The sequence below is a fragment of the Vigna unguiculata genome, chromosome 10, assembly GCF_037176805.1.
Source record: "Vigna unguiculata cultivar grain cowpea cultivar isolate G323 ecotype 2 chromosome 10, ASM3717680v1, whole genome shotgun sequence".
NCBI lineage: Eukaryota > Viridiplantae > Streptophyta > Magnoliopsida > Fabales > Fabaceae > Vigna > Vigna unguiculata.
The window spans coordinates 46736110-46748529 of record NC_140801.1 but is presented as its reverse complement, the minus strand read 5'-3'; the positions used below and the strand labels follow the sequence as shown (position 1 = coordinate 46748529).

Sequence of the window (12420 nt, the reverse complement as noted above, 5' to 3'; positions counted from 1 at the left end):
ATTAAAAGTTAAATGATAAAAAACATATTTAACCCTTTAAATAACTGATGTTCATGTTTAGTTAAAATTGTGTAACTTAAAAAATTATAGATATACATATAGATACTCACTTAGATATATTTTATATCAGAATTATATTTTCCTAAAGCCTTAGAACTGAATGTTAACATGTAATTTTTTTATATTTTAAATAAAAAAATTGTTACGAATGTACACTACACTTTATTTACTTAGAAAAGTTATTAATTTCTTTTAAAAAAATATTATTTAACATAATTTGTAATACTCATATACTGTTAATTAGAACTATCAACCTGTATTGAGCTGGAGTTTCTATTATCAATATTTCTTACTTCTTTTTTCTTTTTCCGGAGAGGTGTATTTTAATTTATATACTTGATTTTCTTAACTATCTATATATTCTTCTCAATTTAAAAATAATTCTATGTAATTTGAATTATTTATTATAGATATAAAGTGCAATTTATATATTTTAAAATATTGTTGATTATGAATTTTAAGTATCATATGATTTATATATTTTAAATATTTATCTTTTATATAATTATGAGAAACAGAAGTTCATTAAAAGTATATACAGATTAAAATACTAGTTTAAATAGATACGAAGATACCTAAATTAAGCACGTTTTCAAAACATAAACTTAACTTAAAACAAATTCCAAAACTAATCTTTAACAGTTTTATTATAGGTTATTAACTACTCATCTCACTTAAACTCAGTAAAAAAAAAAAGGATAGTAAGTTATTTTTTCATAAAGAGTGTTATTAAGAGAAAAACTCATAACTATACTATTGTCAAGGGTCAGAATTTTAAAGTGCCTTGTTGGATAAAATTCTATTTTGTTTTATCATTAATCTAACGGATGTAGGTAGAAGAGAAAACATAAATCTTATCATAAATTGTTAATATAAATAAATTTAAATTATTTAATATTATTTTATCAAAATAAAATAATATAATAAAAGTTTTCGGATATTAGAATGAAGTGGAACGAATATGCCTTAGATATTTCTTTGAAATTGCAGTGTCCATTTATCACAGACACTTTATTTTTTGCATATATATCCTCAAGTGGCCATAGAATAAATACAAACAATTTGAATTTATCCCCGATGTTTGACCACACTTCCTTCACACGCTACCATATATTTCACTAATTTCTTTATTTAAAATTGAAATAAAATTTTTATTTGTTTTTAACTCTTTATTAATTAAATACATCTTTAATTTAAAGTTACCTATTCATAATATTTCATTAAAAATATAAATCACATTTTCATCCAAAGAATATTATCTTTCCTCCTAAATAGTCTCCAAACTAATAAAACTAGTTTTGAAATTTTAAATCTTTAAAATAAGGTATTTGAAAAAGTTTCACGATAAGATTTTTTTAATGTTTAGAGATTATATTATTTTTAATATTCTTAAATTAATTAAAAATTATTTTGTTTCAGGGAGTACTTGAGAGTATAACACATTACGTATGAAATTGATAGTTTATTTTACTTAAAAAGGTTATATTAGGTTTAATATTATAAAGATATTTTATATTATTTATTCAATAAAAGATCATAATTAATGAAACTTATGAGTTTTTGAGAATGCAATTTTTATATTAATAATACATAAACAAAGAAATAACACGTTCTCTATTTTTTTATTATTACTTAATTACGTCACTACTTCAAACAGTAAAAAAACATGATAAATCTCGTTAAATAAAGAAAAAAAAAGACCCAAACTTTTCTGATTTGTAATAAAGTTAGAATTAGAATAATTTTAATTTTAGAGAGCTACAATAGAAGCCCACGCGCGTTAACCGGAGGTGAAGACAAAGCTTGGATTTGTGAATAAATATCTTCTCCCTCCCTTCGGTGTGTATCTGCTTACTCACTTCGCTGACCGTTTTAACAGAACACGCAAACAACGCATTCATTCATTTTCAACCGTCTTCAACACGACGCAAATTTGTAAATTCCATTTCCATTTCTCTCTCGAAGCTTTCTATTCATTTCTCCATGTTTCGGTAGTTTCATCGACGTTTCGAATTCCGATTCCGCCTTGCGAAAATGCTTCTCTTCGTTTTGTTTATTTCTAAATATCTTTCTGTTGAATTGAATGAATGCAAGAAAACGAAAATGCTACTGGTTATAGCATGCACTTTCTGAAACGAATAATATTCAATGATAGTATAATATGTTTGCCAAAGTCGCAGTTGAGCTGTGTTTGAACGTGATTTTGAGTTGTGTTGAATGTTGTGGAGCTTTCTAATTCTTTTTTAGACTGTTTCGTTTCAGTTTTTTCGAGGAATTGGTGGTGGAGTGCATTGAAGAGGAGTGGTTCCGTGAGAGTGTTTTGTTTCGGGAGAGAACATGGATGTAGCTTTTAGGTTACCGCAATCAAATGTGGTATTAGATGGTTTGGATTCTTGCGCAGTATTTGGCGGGAGAGGTTTTCGTTGCGCTTTTCTTGGCAACTTGAGGACTATTTCGAAGGCTCGTTTTAGTGGAACGAACAAGATAGGTAGTTGGAGTAGTTCGAGAGTAGACTGTTTCGGAGAGTTGAAAGTTTCGAGCGGGAAGAGGAGTGTGTGTTGGAAGAGAAATAAACTTTTTAGGGGGAGTGGGAAAATTTGGACAAGGTGTCAGGGTAACGATTCTTTATCATATGTCAGTGGGAATGGACGGAATGTTGATAGGGGGGAAAGTGCGGATGAGGACTCTGGTTCCAGTGCTGAATCTTTTGAATCTTTGGGAGAAGAAGGGCAAGAAGGGAGGAAAGAAGCTGGGGGTGAAGTAGCGGAGGAGCAAAATGTGGATGAATTGAAAGAACTGCTGCAAAAGGCCAAGAAAGAATTAGAAGCCGCTCGAGAAAACAGCATTGCATTTGAGGAAAAGGTTAAGAAGATATCAGAGACTGCAATTTTCTTGCAAGATGAAGCAGCAAGTGCTTGGAACAATGTTACTCATACCCTTGATATCATCCAAGATATTGTGGGTCAAGAATTTGTTGCCAAAGAAGCTGTTCAGAAAGCAACTATGTCCCTTTCTCTGGCCGAGGCAAGGCTTCAAGTAGCCATAGAGTCTTTCGAGGTTACAAAAGAAACTTACGATTCCTCACAAGGTTCTAACGATATTAATGATGATAAAGATATAATGGAAGAAGCGAAGGAACTTTTGGATGCTGAGGAAGATATTAAGGAAGGCCAGACAAATTTATCAAATTGCGAGAATGAGCTGCGAGGCTTGCAATGTAGAAAGGAGGAGTTGCAGAATGAAGTGAACAATTTGCATGAAGTTGCAGAACAGGCGCAGCTGAAAGCAGCAAAAGCAGAGGAAGATGTTGCAAGCATAATGCTTTTAGCGGAGAAAGCTGTTGCTGCCGAAATTGATGCTGCACAACATGTGAATGATGCAGAGATTGCATTACAGAAATTAGAAAAATCTGCCTCTAGTTTTAGAGCTGATACCAAAGACAGTCTACAAGTACAAGAGGTTGTAGCTATTCCCGAGGACGAGGAAGTGGGTCAAGGCTTTTCTGGTGATGATGTCGTTAAAAGGGAGGCTAATCTTTCAAATGATGGTGAGCTTTCGCTGACCGAAACAAAATCTGATAACAGTAGGCAAAGTTTGGAAGACATGGCGCAGTCTGATTATCTGAGTGATCATGAGAACGGAAAATTAAGCTTAGACTCTTCTAAAGAAGCTGAAGTTGAAACAGAGAAGTCAAAGAATGTAGTTCAACCAAAAAAGCAGGAAACACAAAAAGATTTGACTAGAGATAATTCATCATTTTTTCCAAAGACATTATTGAAGAAATCTTCCCGATTTTTTCCCGCATCATTCTTCTCTTTTACTGCCGATGAGACTGATTACACACCTGCATCAGTTTTCCACGGTCTTATGGAGTCTGCACAGAAGCAACTAGCCAAGCTGATTGTTGGGTTATTATTAATTGGAGCAGGGTGTGTATGACCTTTGTTTATCCTGATCCTGTTTTTGCTGTTAGTTTTATTTCAACCTTTTTGGAAACAATCTTGAAGTATATAGATCATATGACTGACAAATATTTATGGTATAGGAGTAAAACATGTTATAAATGAGGATGACAATTTTTGGCCTTTTTGTGAGATGATAGAAAATTATCAAGTCTAAAATATTCACTGGCTTGTTTTAAAACTGTTTGGGAAATTAAATTCCTACTCTGGAAGTTTATACTTTTCTATATGACATGCCAATTAGATCTGCAGATCAATATGAGGTTTTACTATGTTTTTTCAAGATGCGATGGAATTTTATTTCAGGCTTGTACTCTATAGCAATAGAGCAGAGAGGGGTGCTCAGCTGCTTCAGCAACCAGAAGTCATTGCAACCACTGTTGAAGAAGTTTCTTCAACTACAAAGCCTCTGGTTAGAAAGCTTCAGGATCTTCCCATGAGAATTAAGAAAATTATTGCATCATTACCTGATCAAGAGGTATGTTTTACTTCCTCATATTCTTTATTATTAAGTTTTATCTAACTCTGCATGGTATTCATCGTAGGTGAATGAGGAGGAAGCCTCCCTCTTTGACATGCTCTGGTTACTCCTTGCAAGTGTTGTATTTGTACCAATTTTTCAAAAGATTCCTGGAGGTAACTAGGTTGCCATGTTTTCTTAATGTTGGATTGGAAGAATAAAGAAGTTGTTTATCCAAATTTTATACTTAAGCTTGAATTCGATCAGGCACCAAACTTTATATATTGCTTACATGAAAATTTTGATATGTAGTTTATACCTGCTTCATTTTGTTTAGCTAACGTTTCTTTTCCTGTGTCACCATTTGTTGGTTTGATTATGATAATTGATTCCATTTGTTTGTTGAGTTTTGATAATAAATTAAGTTGCTATGCTTGAAGAAAATTTGGTTGCTTGAATTGAATAAAAGTGTGGTTCTTGTCATAGGCTTCCAATCATGATCTGAATTAGTTTTGGGGTAGGGAGTTCTTTTTAAGTCATAACTTGATAAAATTGATTGTCTAACAATCATCTCTATCTGCAACAATGTTTAGGCAGTCCTGTTCTTGGCTACTTGGCTGCTGGTATCTTGATTGGGCCATATGGTCTCTCCATTATTCGTCATGTACATGGGACGAAAGCAATAGCTGAGTTTGGAGTTGTTTTCCTGTTATTCAATATTGGCCTGGAGGTGGAGTTTCCTATAAGATCTTCTTGTTCTTTAGCTTGGATAATCTCTGTAATTATAAAAAACTGAAGCTCTGAACTCTATTTTTATAGCTTTCTGTTGAAAGGCTTAGTTCAATGAAGAAGTATGTATTTGGATTGGGATCTGCTCAGGTGATGGGAAAACTCAGTCTTGCATCCTTATTATTGTTGTTTACGTTGGGCTATACAAACTAAAAATTCTTAGCATGTATGGAAAAATGTAGGTTTTGGTGACTGCTGTAGTTGTTGGCTTAGTAGCTCATTATATTTGTGGTCAAGCTGGTCCTGCTGTTATTGTCATTGGGAATGGTCTAGCATTATCATCAACTGCTGTTGTTTTGCAAGTAAGTAAATTTAGATCTTGCTTTTCATTTTTTCTCTGTGCAAAACATTCACATGCTACCACTTCAACTTTTAATGCAAATTCAAATAAGGTGACAGATACCTTTCTGAATATATTAACTGTGACTGGATTTTCATTTGTAGTTTGCACGTGTTGAATGTTATTACTTAATAAGCTTGACACCTATAGCTTTGAAAGATGTACCACTTTGAAAGATTTTGAGACCGTGTTCTTTCTTGCTGTATAGTCTGCAAGTCTTTCATGTGGCAATAATTCAAATGAACTTGTTTTGCAGGTGTTACAGGAGAGAGGTGAGAGCACATCACGGCATGGAAGGGCTACATTCTCTGTTTTACTTTTTCAGGTCAACTTAGAATCTTAATCATCTATCTAGAAACTGCAAAACTTTCTTGTAAAATTAAATATTCAACTATTGCATCCGTGCAATATTTAGTTGGATAAATTTCATCCTATGTGATGCATTTGCTTCAATTTTCTATATTATCATTTTTACTTTCAGGAATCTGGATAACCTGAAGTTCATGTGTTGTATTAAATATAGCAAAAATAGGTTTGGGATTAATCTTCTTTGTGTAGAAAATACACATAAGTTACTGTATTTATAACAAAGAAAGTATGGGCTAAGCCCAAAATACATGTAAAGAATAATAACAAATAAACTGAAGATAAAGATAGAGATGATAGAGATAAGAAATGTAATGATATATCTAACATGTTTTATTGACAAAAATATGCCATGTCAGTCAAGTATTCTACACGGATAGAAAGCTGAAATTAGAGAGATGGTAGAGAGGCAAGGGAGATAAGGTTTCTCTTAAAATATTTCAATCCTTCAGATACATTAATTGAAGTGTGGGCAGATTGGATTAGAATGGGATGGATTAAAGTTGTTCAATCATATTCCATTTTTTTTTTAAATTTTAACACCCAATCAATTTGGTTTTAAATTTAAATCCAATCCACTTCAATCTAATTGAAAGTGATTTGAGTGCGATCAATTTTTACAATTTTGTGTTGAAATATGGGTGTGAATATTACACATTTACTGTACAATAGATATAGATTTGATTGATAGAAATACCTAAAATTAAGGGATTGGGATCAAGAGTTTATTTGTAGATTTGCTCCTTATTTAGAGTCTTTATTTCAAGAGATTCATTTCCTTTGTTTCAGGAGATTTATTTCCTTTTATTAGGATTTCATTTTTCCTTTAAGTACCAATGTATTGTTTCTTTCTGATATAAGGAAAAGTAATTCCATAATTATTGCTTACTACCTACACATTTTTTTTTGCACTTTGTATTATTTATTTATGAAAAAGTAATAAACAAACCTTGAAATATACAATAGATATAATAAAACCTAATCCAATGTATAAATATCTAATTCAAAATGTTAAGTGTTATCAGCAAAAGAAATAATAATAGATTTCATTTCAGATTCAGTCATGTTTCTTTTTTAAATTGACATACTTACACTAGGGTGTAAGCATGTTAGAAATAGATATAATACTTTAAAAATGAAATGAAATGTGTAGAGTCACTTCAGAGTAACTAATTTAACAGAGATCATGAGGTTCTTTATGAGGATGGTTAGAAGGAAAAACCTTTTAGGAATGCACAACTCTAGAATTAGACGCATATAATGTGACGTGTTACCCATAGTAGAAACTGCAGAAGCAATTGGAAATAGATATAATACTTATAAAGACTTGTTGTAAAGGAAGATCTATCTTGTTGTAACTATTACGTCTATCTGTTGCTTATGACATCGATTTTTTTATTCTTTTTTATCTTAAGCAACTTTGGTATTGCAATATTTTCACCAAAATTGACTGTCACTTTGTTTCTATTCAGGATTTGGCAGTTGTTGTCTTGCTAATACTCATACCTCTAATTTCACCTAATTCTTCCAAAGGAGGGGTAATATTTTCTAATATTCTCTCTTAAACTCTTATTAGATAATAGACAATGTCATGGTCATGAGATTTAGAACATGGCTACTTAAATTTGCATGAATTCTTGTGTAGTAGGAGATAATTTATGACAAGGGTGTTTGGCTATGTTCAACCCCTCAACACTCAATATGGGAGTTCTTTATTGTTTAGAAGACATGGATGTAACTTGATCATTTAATTTTTATAATTTTATGATATATGCACTAAGAGGACTTAAGCACAGTTCGTTCTTTCTAATTAAAGGTGGTCCATAACACTTGATTGTTGGAATCATGATTGTTGCCCCTTGTATACAACTGTCATTACCTATCTTGTCTTTTTTGTGAAACATCGTTCTTTGTCTTCAGGTTGGCTTTCAAGCCATTGCTGAAGCACTTGGTCTGGCAGCTGTTAAGGCGGTGGTTGCCATTGCAGCCATAATTGCAGGTGGACGATTGGTAAGTATCAGAATTAAGTTGTAGACCTATCATTTCTATTTATTAAAATATACTGCTATATTGTAGGACTGATGCTTAATTTTTTCTGATTAATCGAGATATTTGCATATTCCTATTTGTTCATCTATTTTGTTTAGTTATTCTCAGAATTTGGAAACAATAATATATTTCTTCTATATTACAATAATGAGGTCATTGGACCTATAAATACATGAGTCTGGTGTTTATTTTAGAAAATATAGGGAGCTAATTCTAAGGAAACAAATTCTTGTAATTATGGGGTTGTTTTTAAATACATAATCCTAGTTTTAATAGCAAGATACACATGTAATAAAGATTAAAAATATAGTGAGGATAAATTAAAAAAACTTCCTAAAATACATAATGAGCTGCACGGTTTTGACAATTATCTTAAGTGAGTACATTCTTAAATCATCATATAAGACATGAAGGGTAACAATAAACCACTGATTCTATTATTCAGGGTAGATATGCTGACATCTAAAGGTTGATATGGGGTAGAGTTTTGGTACAAATTACTGACTATGTACCAGGGATTGTATATTATACAAAGAACTTTGATTTATAAAATGGTATTGTGCAAATTTAGATATTCTACTTAACATGGTGGACAGAAGTTTCTAATCATAATTAATCATCAATTGAATGCATGAATTCAGTTGTGTATATTGGTTGAGACATATTGTACACTGTAGTGGTTATTCATTGAGGTCTTGGGTGAACTCTCTTGGGCTGCTGGGATTAAATGGAGCTGAAATTTAACATAGTTATTGTTAAATGTATCCAAATCCTATATATCATATAAAAGTTATGGCATTTCTTTAGGAAGGTATGTTATGGCATTTCTTTAGGAAGGTATGTTATGGCATTTCTTTATTCTACTCTAACTGTTTCTATGTAATTTTGCTCACCCCTCTTTGCAAGCTCCTGCGACCCATATATAAGCAGATTGCAGAGAATCAAAATGCAGAAATATTTTCCGCTAATACACTCTTCGTTATTCTTGGGACTAGCCTTCTCACAGCCAGGGTAGGTGTTTTCTGTCAATGTTTTTCTATTTCCTATTTTCCCCTTTGTTTGTGGTTTTGAGCCTAGCTGAGTTTTGGTAGTTTGCTTGAAGTTATTCTTCTGTCCATTGAAGTGAACTTTTTTGTTGTGGTGCTAACCATACTTTACCTTTGTTAATATGGTTTGTCTTTACTTTAAACAGGCTGGACTTTCAATGGCATTGGGGGCATTTTTGGCAGGTTTACTACTAGCAGAAACAGAGTTTTCCTTACAGGTGGAATCTGATATTGCCCCCTACCGTGGCCTTCTTCTGGGTCTCTTCTTTATGACGGTTTGTGGTTAATACTCACTCCAATTCAAAAGTTAGCTAGTTGTTTTGTTTATTTTTTCGTGCAACATTATCTATTTTATAGTTTGTTAATCTGCTGTTGAATTGCTTATATTCAAGTAATTCTTAGCGGGTTTTATTTTTGATTTTTGTAGAAATCTCCCATATTATAGATTTTCTTAATGGGTTTTGGTTTGGCTGCTGCCCCATTTCTGTATTTCTTTTTGCTTTTAATTGTATTAAGAATGCTGCATATAACTGGTAGAGGTTGTAGTACTAAACTGGTTAGGATTGTAAAACATTCATCTTTTTTATGTAAAACAATGTTAGAATAATCCTTTTGTTCTAAGTCTGCTACGGCAAGGAATGTCTCTGTCTTTACATTTGTCACTTTCTGAGCAAGCCAACTTCAATCCTTGTAATTAATGAAAATTAATTTTGGTGGATTTTCAGGTTGGAATGTCAATTGATCCAAAACTTCTTGTTTCAAACTTTCCAGTCGTTACTGGCACCTTGGGACTTTTGATATTTGGCAAGACTTTGTTGGTTTCTTTAATTGGTAGAATATTTGGTATTTCTATCATTTCTGCTATTAGAGTTGGTCTTCTTCTTGCTCCTGGTGGAGAATTTGCATTTGTGGCTTTTGGTGAAGCTGTTAATCAGGTTTTTATCCCTGAAAACTATTTTTCTATCTAGGGTGTTTATATGTTATAAATAATTATTTTGCTTATTTCAAATATATCATTATGCTTGCCTTGGCTTTTAACTAATGCATCTTTATGTTTGTAACTTCAATTTATTGATAATTGTGTTTGTAACTTCAACTAATTTTTTTGTCTTAAAAAGATGGAATTTGAAATTGATTAATTTACTTATAGTTAAGAAACTTTCCCTCATTGAAATTTAACATGTTAAAGAAACTAAAATATTCTTGCCATTTGATACTTACGCAGGGCATAATGTCTTCCCAGTTGTCCTCCTTACTGTTTCTTGTGGTGGGAATTTCAATGGCTCTCACTCCTTGGCTAGCTCAAGGAGGGCAGTTACTTGCTTCCCGTTTCGAGCTGCATGATGTTCGAAATTTATTACCTGTAGAAAGTGAGGTAAGACACTGAAATTTATAGCTATAGCACTAACTTTGTAATTTATATCTTCATAATTGTAATGATTAGGTGGCCAAAATTACTGAATTAAACTGAACTGAAGAAAAACTAAACTACTTAAAAATAAGTTGAACTTTAAACCGAATATATTAACTTCAAAACTGAACTACTTTAGACAACAGTTCCTAGCATTAAACTGAACAAAAATAAATTATTATGAATATATTTTGGGTTTGCAGTTCAGAGTACACCTTTATTTCTTCCATTTGAAATATTATCTTCTCCGTGCTCTTTTAATCACATGATTAACCTTTTCCAATTAATTATCCTTATTTATTATCTCAAATTTAGACTAGTTTAGTTTAGTAAGTTCTACAGTAACTTATCCTATGCCTTCATTTGTAGACAATGCAGGCAGTTAAACCAAATTGATTCAGCATTTCTTATTTCTATTTAGTTTTGAATTGTACAATTAGTTGTTGACTTCCTTTTGGAGGACATCTTTTACAGACAGACGATTTGCAAAATCATATCATTATTTGTGGATTTGGGCGAGTTGGGCAAGTAAGTTCTTTCTGTTTTGGTTTAATGAATTAATTTTAATAATTTTCTCATTTTGTTATTTAAGTATAACAGTTTACAATGTTGTTATTTCAAGATCATCGCACAACTTCTTTCTGAGCAACTTATTCCTTTTGTTGCACTGGACGTGAGAAGGCAAGTCAATAATATCCGGAAATATTGTTTTTCTTGTAACTATTTTTTTTTTTACCAACAACTGCAATTGTATTTATTGGGTAAATGCTACTATAAGATAATCTTTAAGATTCTATCATATAATTTTATGGAAAGATGTGTGAACTAACATGTCTTGATGTTTGGCAATGTCTCCAGTGATAGAGTGGCAATTGGACGTGCCCTGGATCTCCCTGTGTACTTTGGAGATGCCGGTAGTCGAGAGGTAGTATATATAACTTGAGTACTTGAGCTTCCATGCATCTTCATTACCTGACATGCTTTGGACTCTATGATAAGGTCCTACATAAGGTTGGAGCTGAAAGGGCAAGTGCCGCTGCAATAACTCTAGATGCACCGGGAGCCAATTATAGAACAGTTTGGGCTTTGAGCAAATACTTCCCAAAAGTCAAAACTTTTGTTCGCGCTCATGATGTTGATCATGGATTGAATTTGGAAAAGGCTGGAGCTACCGCTGTAATATTCTATTAACTCTTGTACTATTAATCTTATGATAGCCTTTCTTGTCTATTTATGTCTGTTCCACTTGTTTTTCAGGTTGTCCCAGAGACCTTGGAACCAAGTCTTCAACTAGCAGCTGCGGTTCTTGCCCAGGTAACTATCATATTGTTTACCCACTGAATCAAACCTTTTGCGTCCTAAGAACCAAATCATGTTTGTTCTTCTAATGGTCCATGAGGATCACACTAAGCATTACTCTCTTCAGGCTAAACTTCCTACATCAGAGATTGCAGCAACCATAAACGAATTCAGATCCCGCCATCTGTCTGAGCTCACTGAAGTACGTGTTTCTTTAAGTGATGTTGACTTAACTATAGTTAAAAGTTGCATGATCATTCATGTGTCTAACTTATATGTTTTATTTATTCAGCTATCTGAAACAAATGGAGGTTCTTTTGCATTTGGATACAATAAAATTGCAAGCAAACCCAATTCGTCTGACGATACTCAGTTCTCTGAAGGGAAACCGGCCACATGAAGACTATTCCATTCCACGTATATTTGTATAGCAACACAGTATATTTCCCATCGTTGTATACACTGTACAGAAATATATCCTCATTCAAATTTTGATTAATCATTCTTTAATCTCTCTGTTCATTTTCTCATTCCATAAACGTCTAAAAAATGACGCCATATTTCTATACTATTTTTCTCAAACCATAATGAAGTTGAAAAGAATTAGCACAATAGGGGGAGATGACGAGTACAATGAA

The 12420-nt window shown here is 32.4% G+C and overlaps 1 protein-coding gene across 3 annotated transcripts; it reads left to right on the top strand.

The window, feature by feature from the left end:
- Positions 1 to 1859: 1859 nt before the first annotated feature.
- Positions 1860 to 12292, top strand: KEA1 (K+ efflux antiporter 1). 3 transcript variants are annotated; one of them, XM_028051580.2, is made up of 21 exons: positions 1861 to 1995; positions 2308 to 3989; positions 4329 to 4500; positions 4568 to 4658; positions 5076 to 5212; positions 5302 to 5361; positions 5454 to 5573; positions 5868 to 5936; positions 7450 to 7515; positions 7898 to 7987; positions 8933 to 9037; positions 9219 to 9347; positions 9798 to 10007; positions 10298 to 10447; positions 10958 to 11011; positions 11106 to 11164; positions 11342 to 11408; positions 11483 to 11659; positions 11741 to 11797; positions 11910 to 11984; positions 12075 to 12292. In XM_028051580.2, the coding sequence occupies exons 2-21, from the start codon at positions 2398 to 2400 to the stop codon at positions 12180 to 12182; spliced, it is 3588 nt and encodes a 1195-aa protein (XP_027907381.2). In that variant the 5' UTR covers positions 1861 to 1995; positions 2308 to 2397; the 3' UTR covers positions 12183 to 12292. The 3 variants fall into 3 exon arrangements, 2 of the variants coding, with proteins under 2 accessions (XP_027907381.2, XP_027907380.2); XM_028051579.2 differs by having other exon boundaries at positions 1863 to 1995; positions 2323 to 3989; XR_014985335.1 differs by lacking the exons at positions 11342 to 11408; positions 11483 to 11659; positions 11741 to 11797; positions 11910 to 11984; positions 12075 to 12292 and having other exon boundaries at positions 1860 to 1995; positions 10853 to 11011.
- The last annotated feature ends 128 nt before the right edge of the window (positions 12293 to 12420 follow it).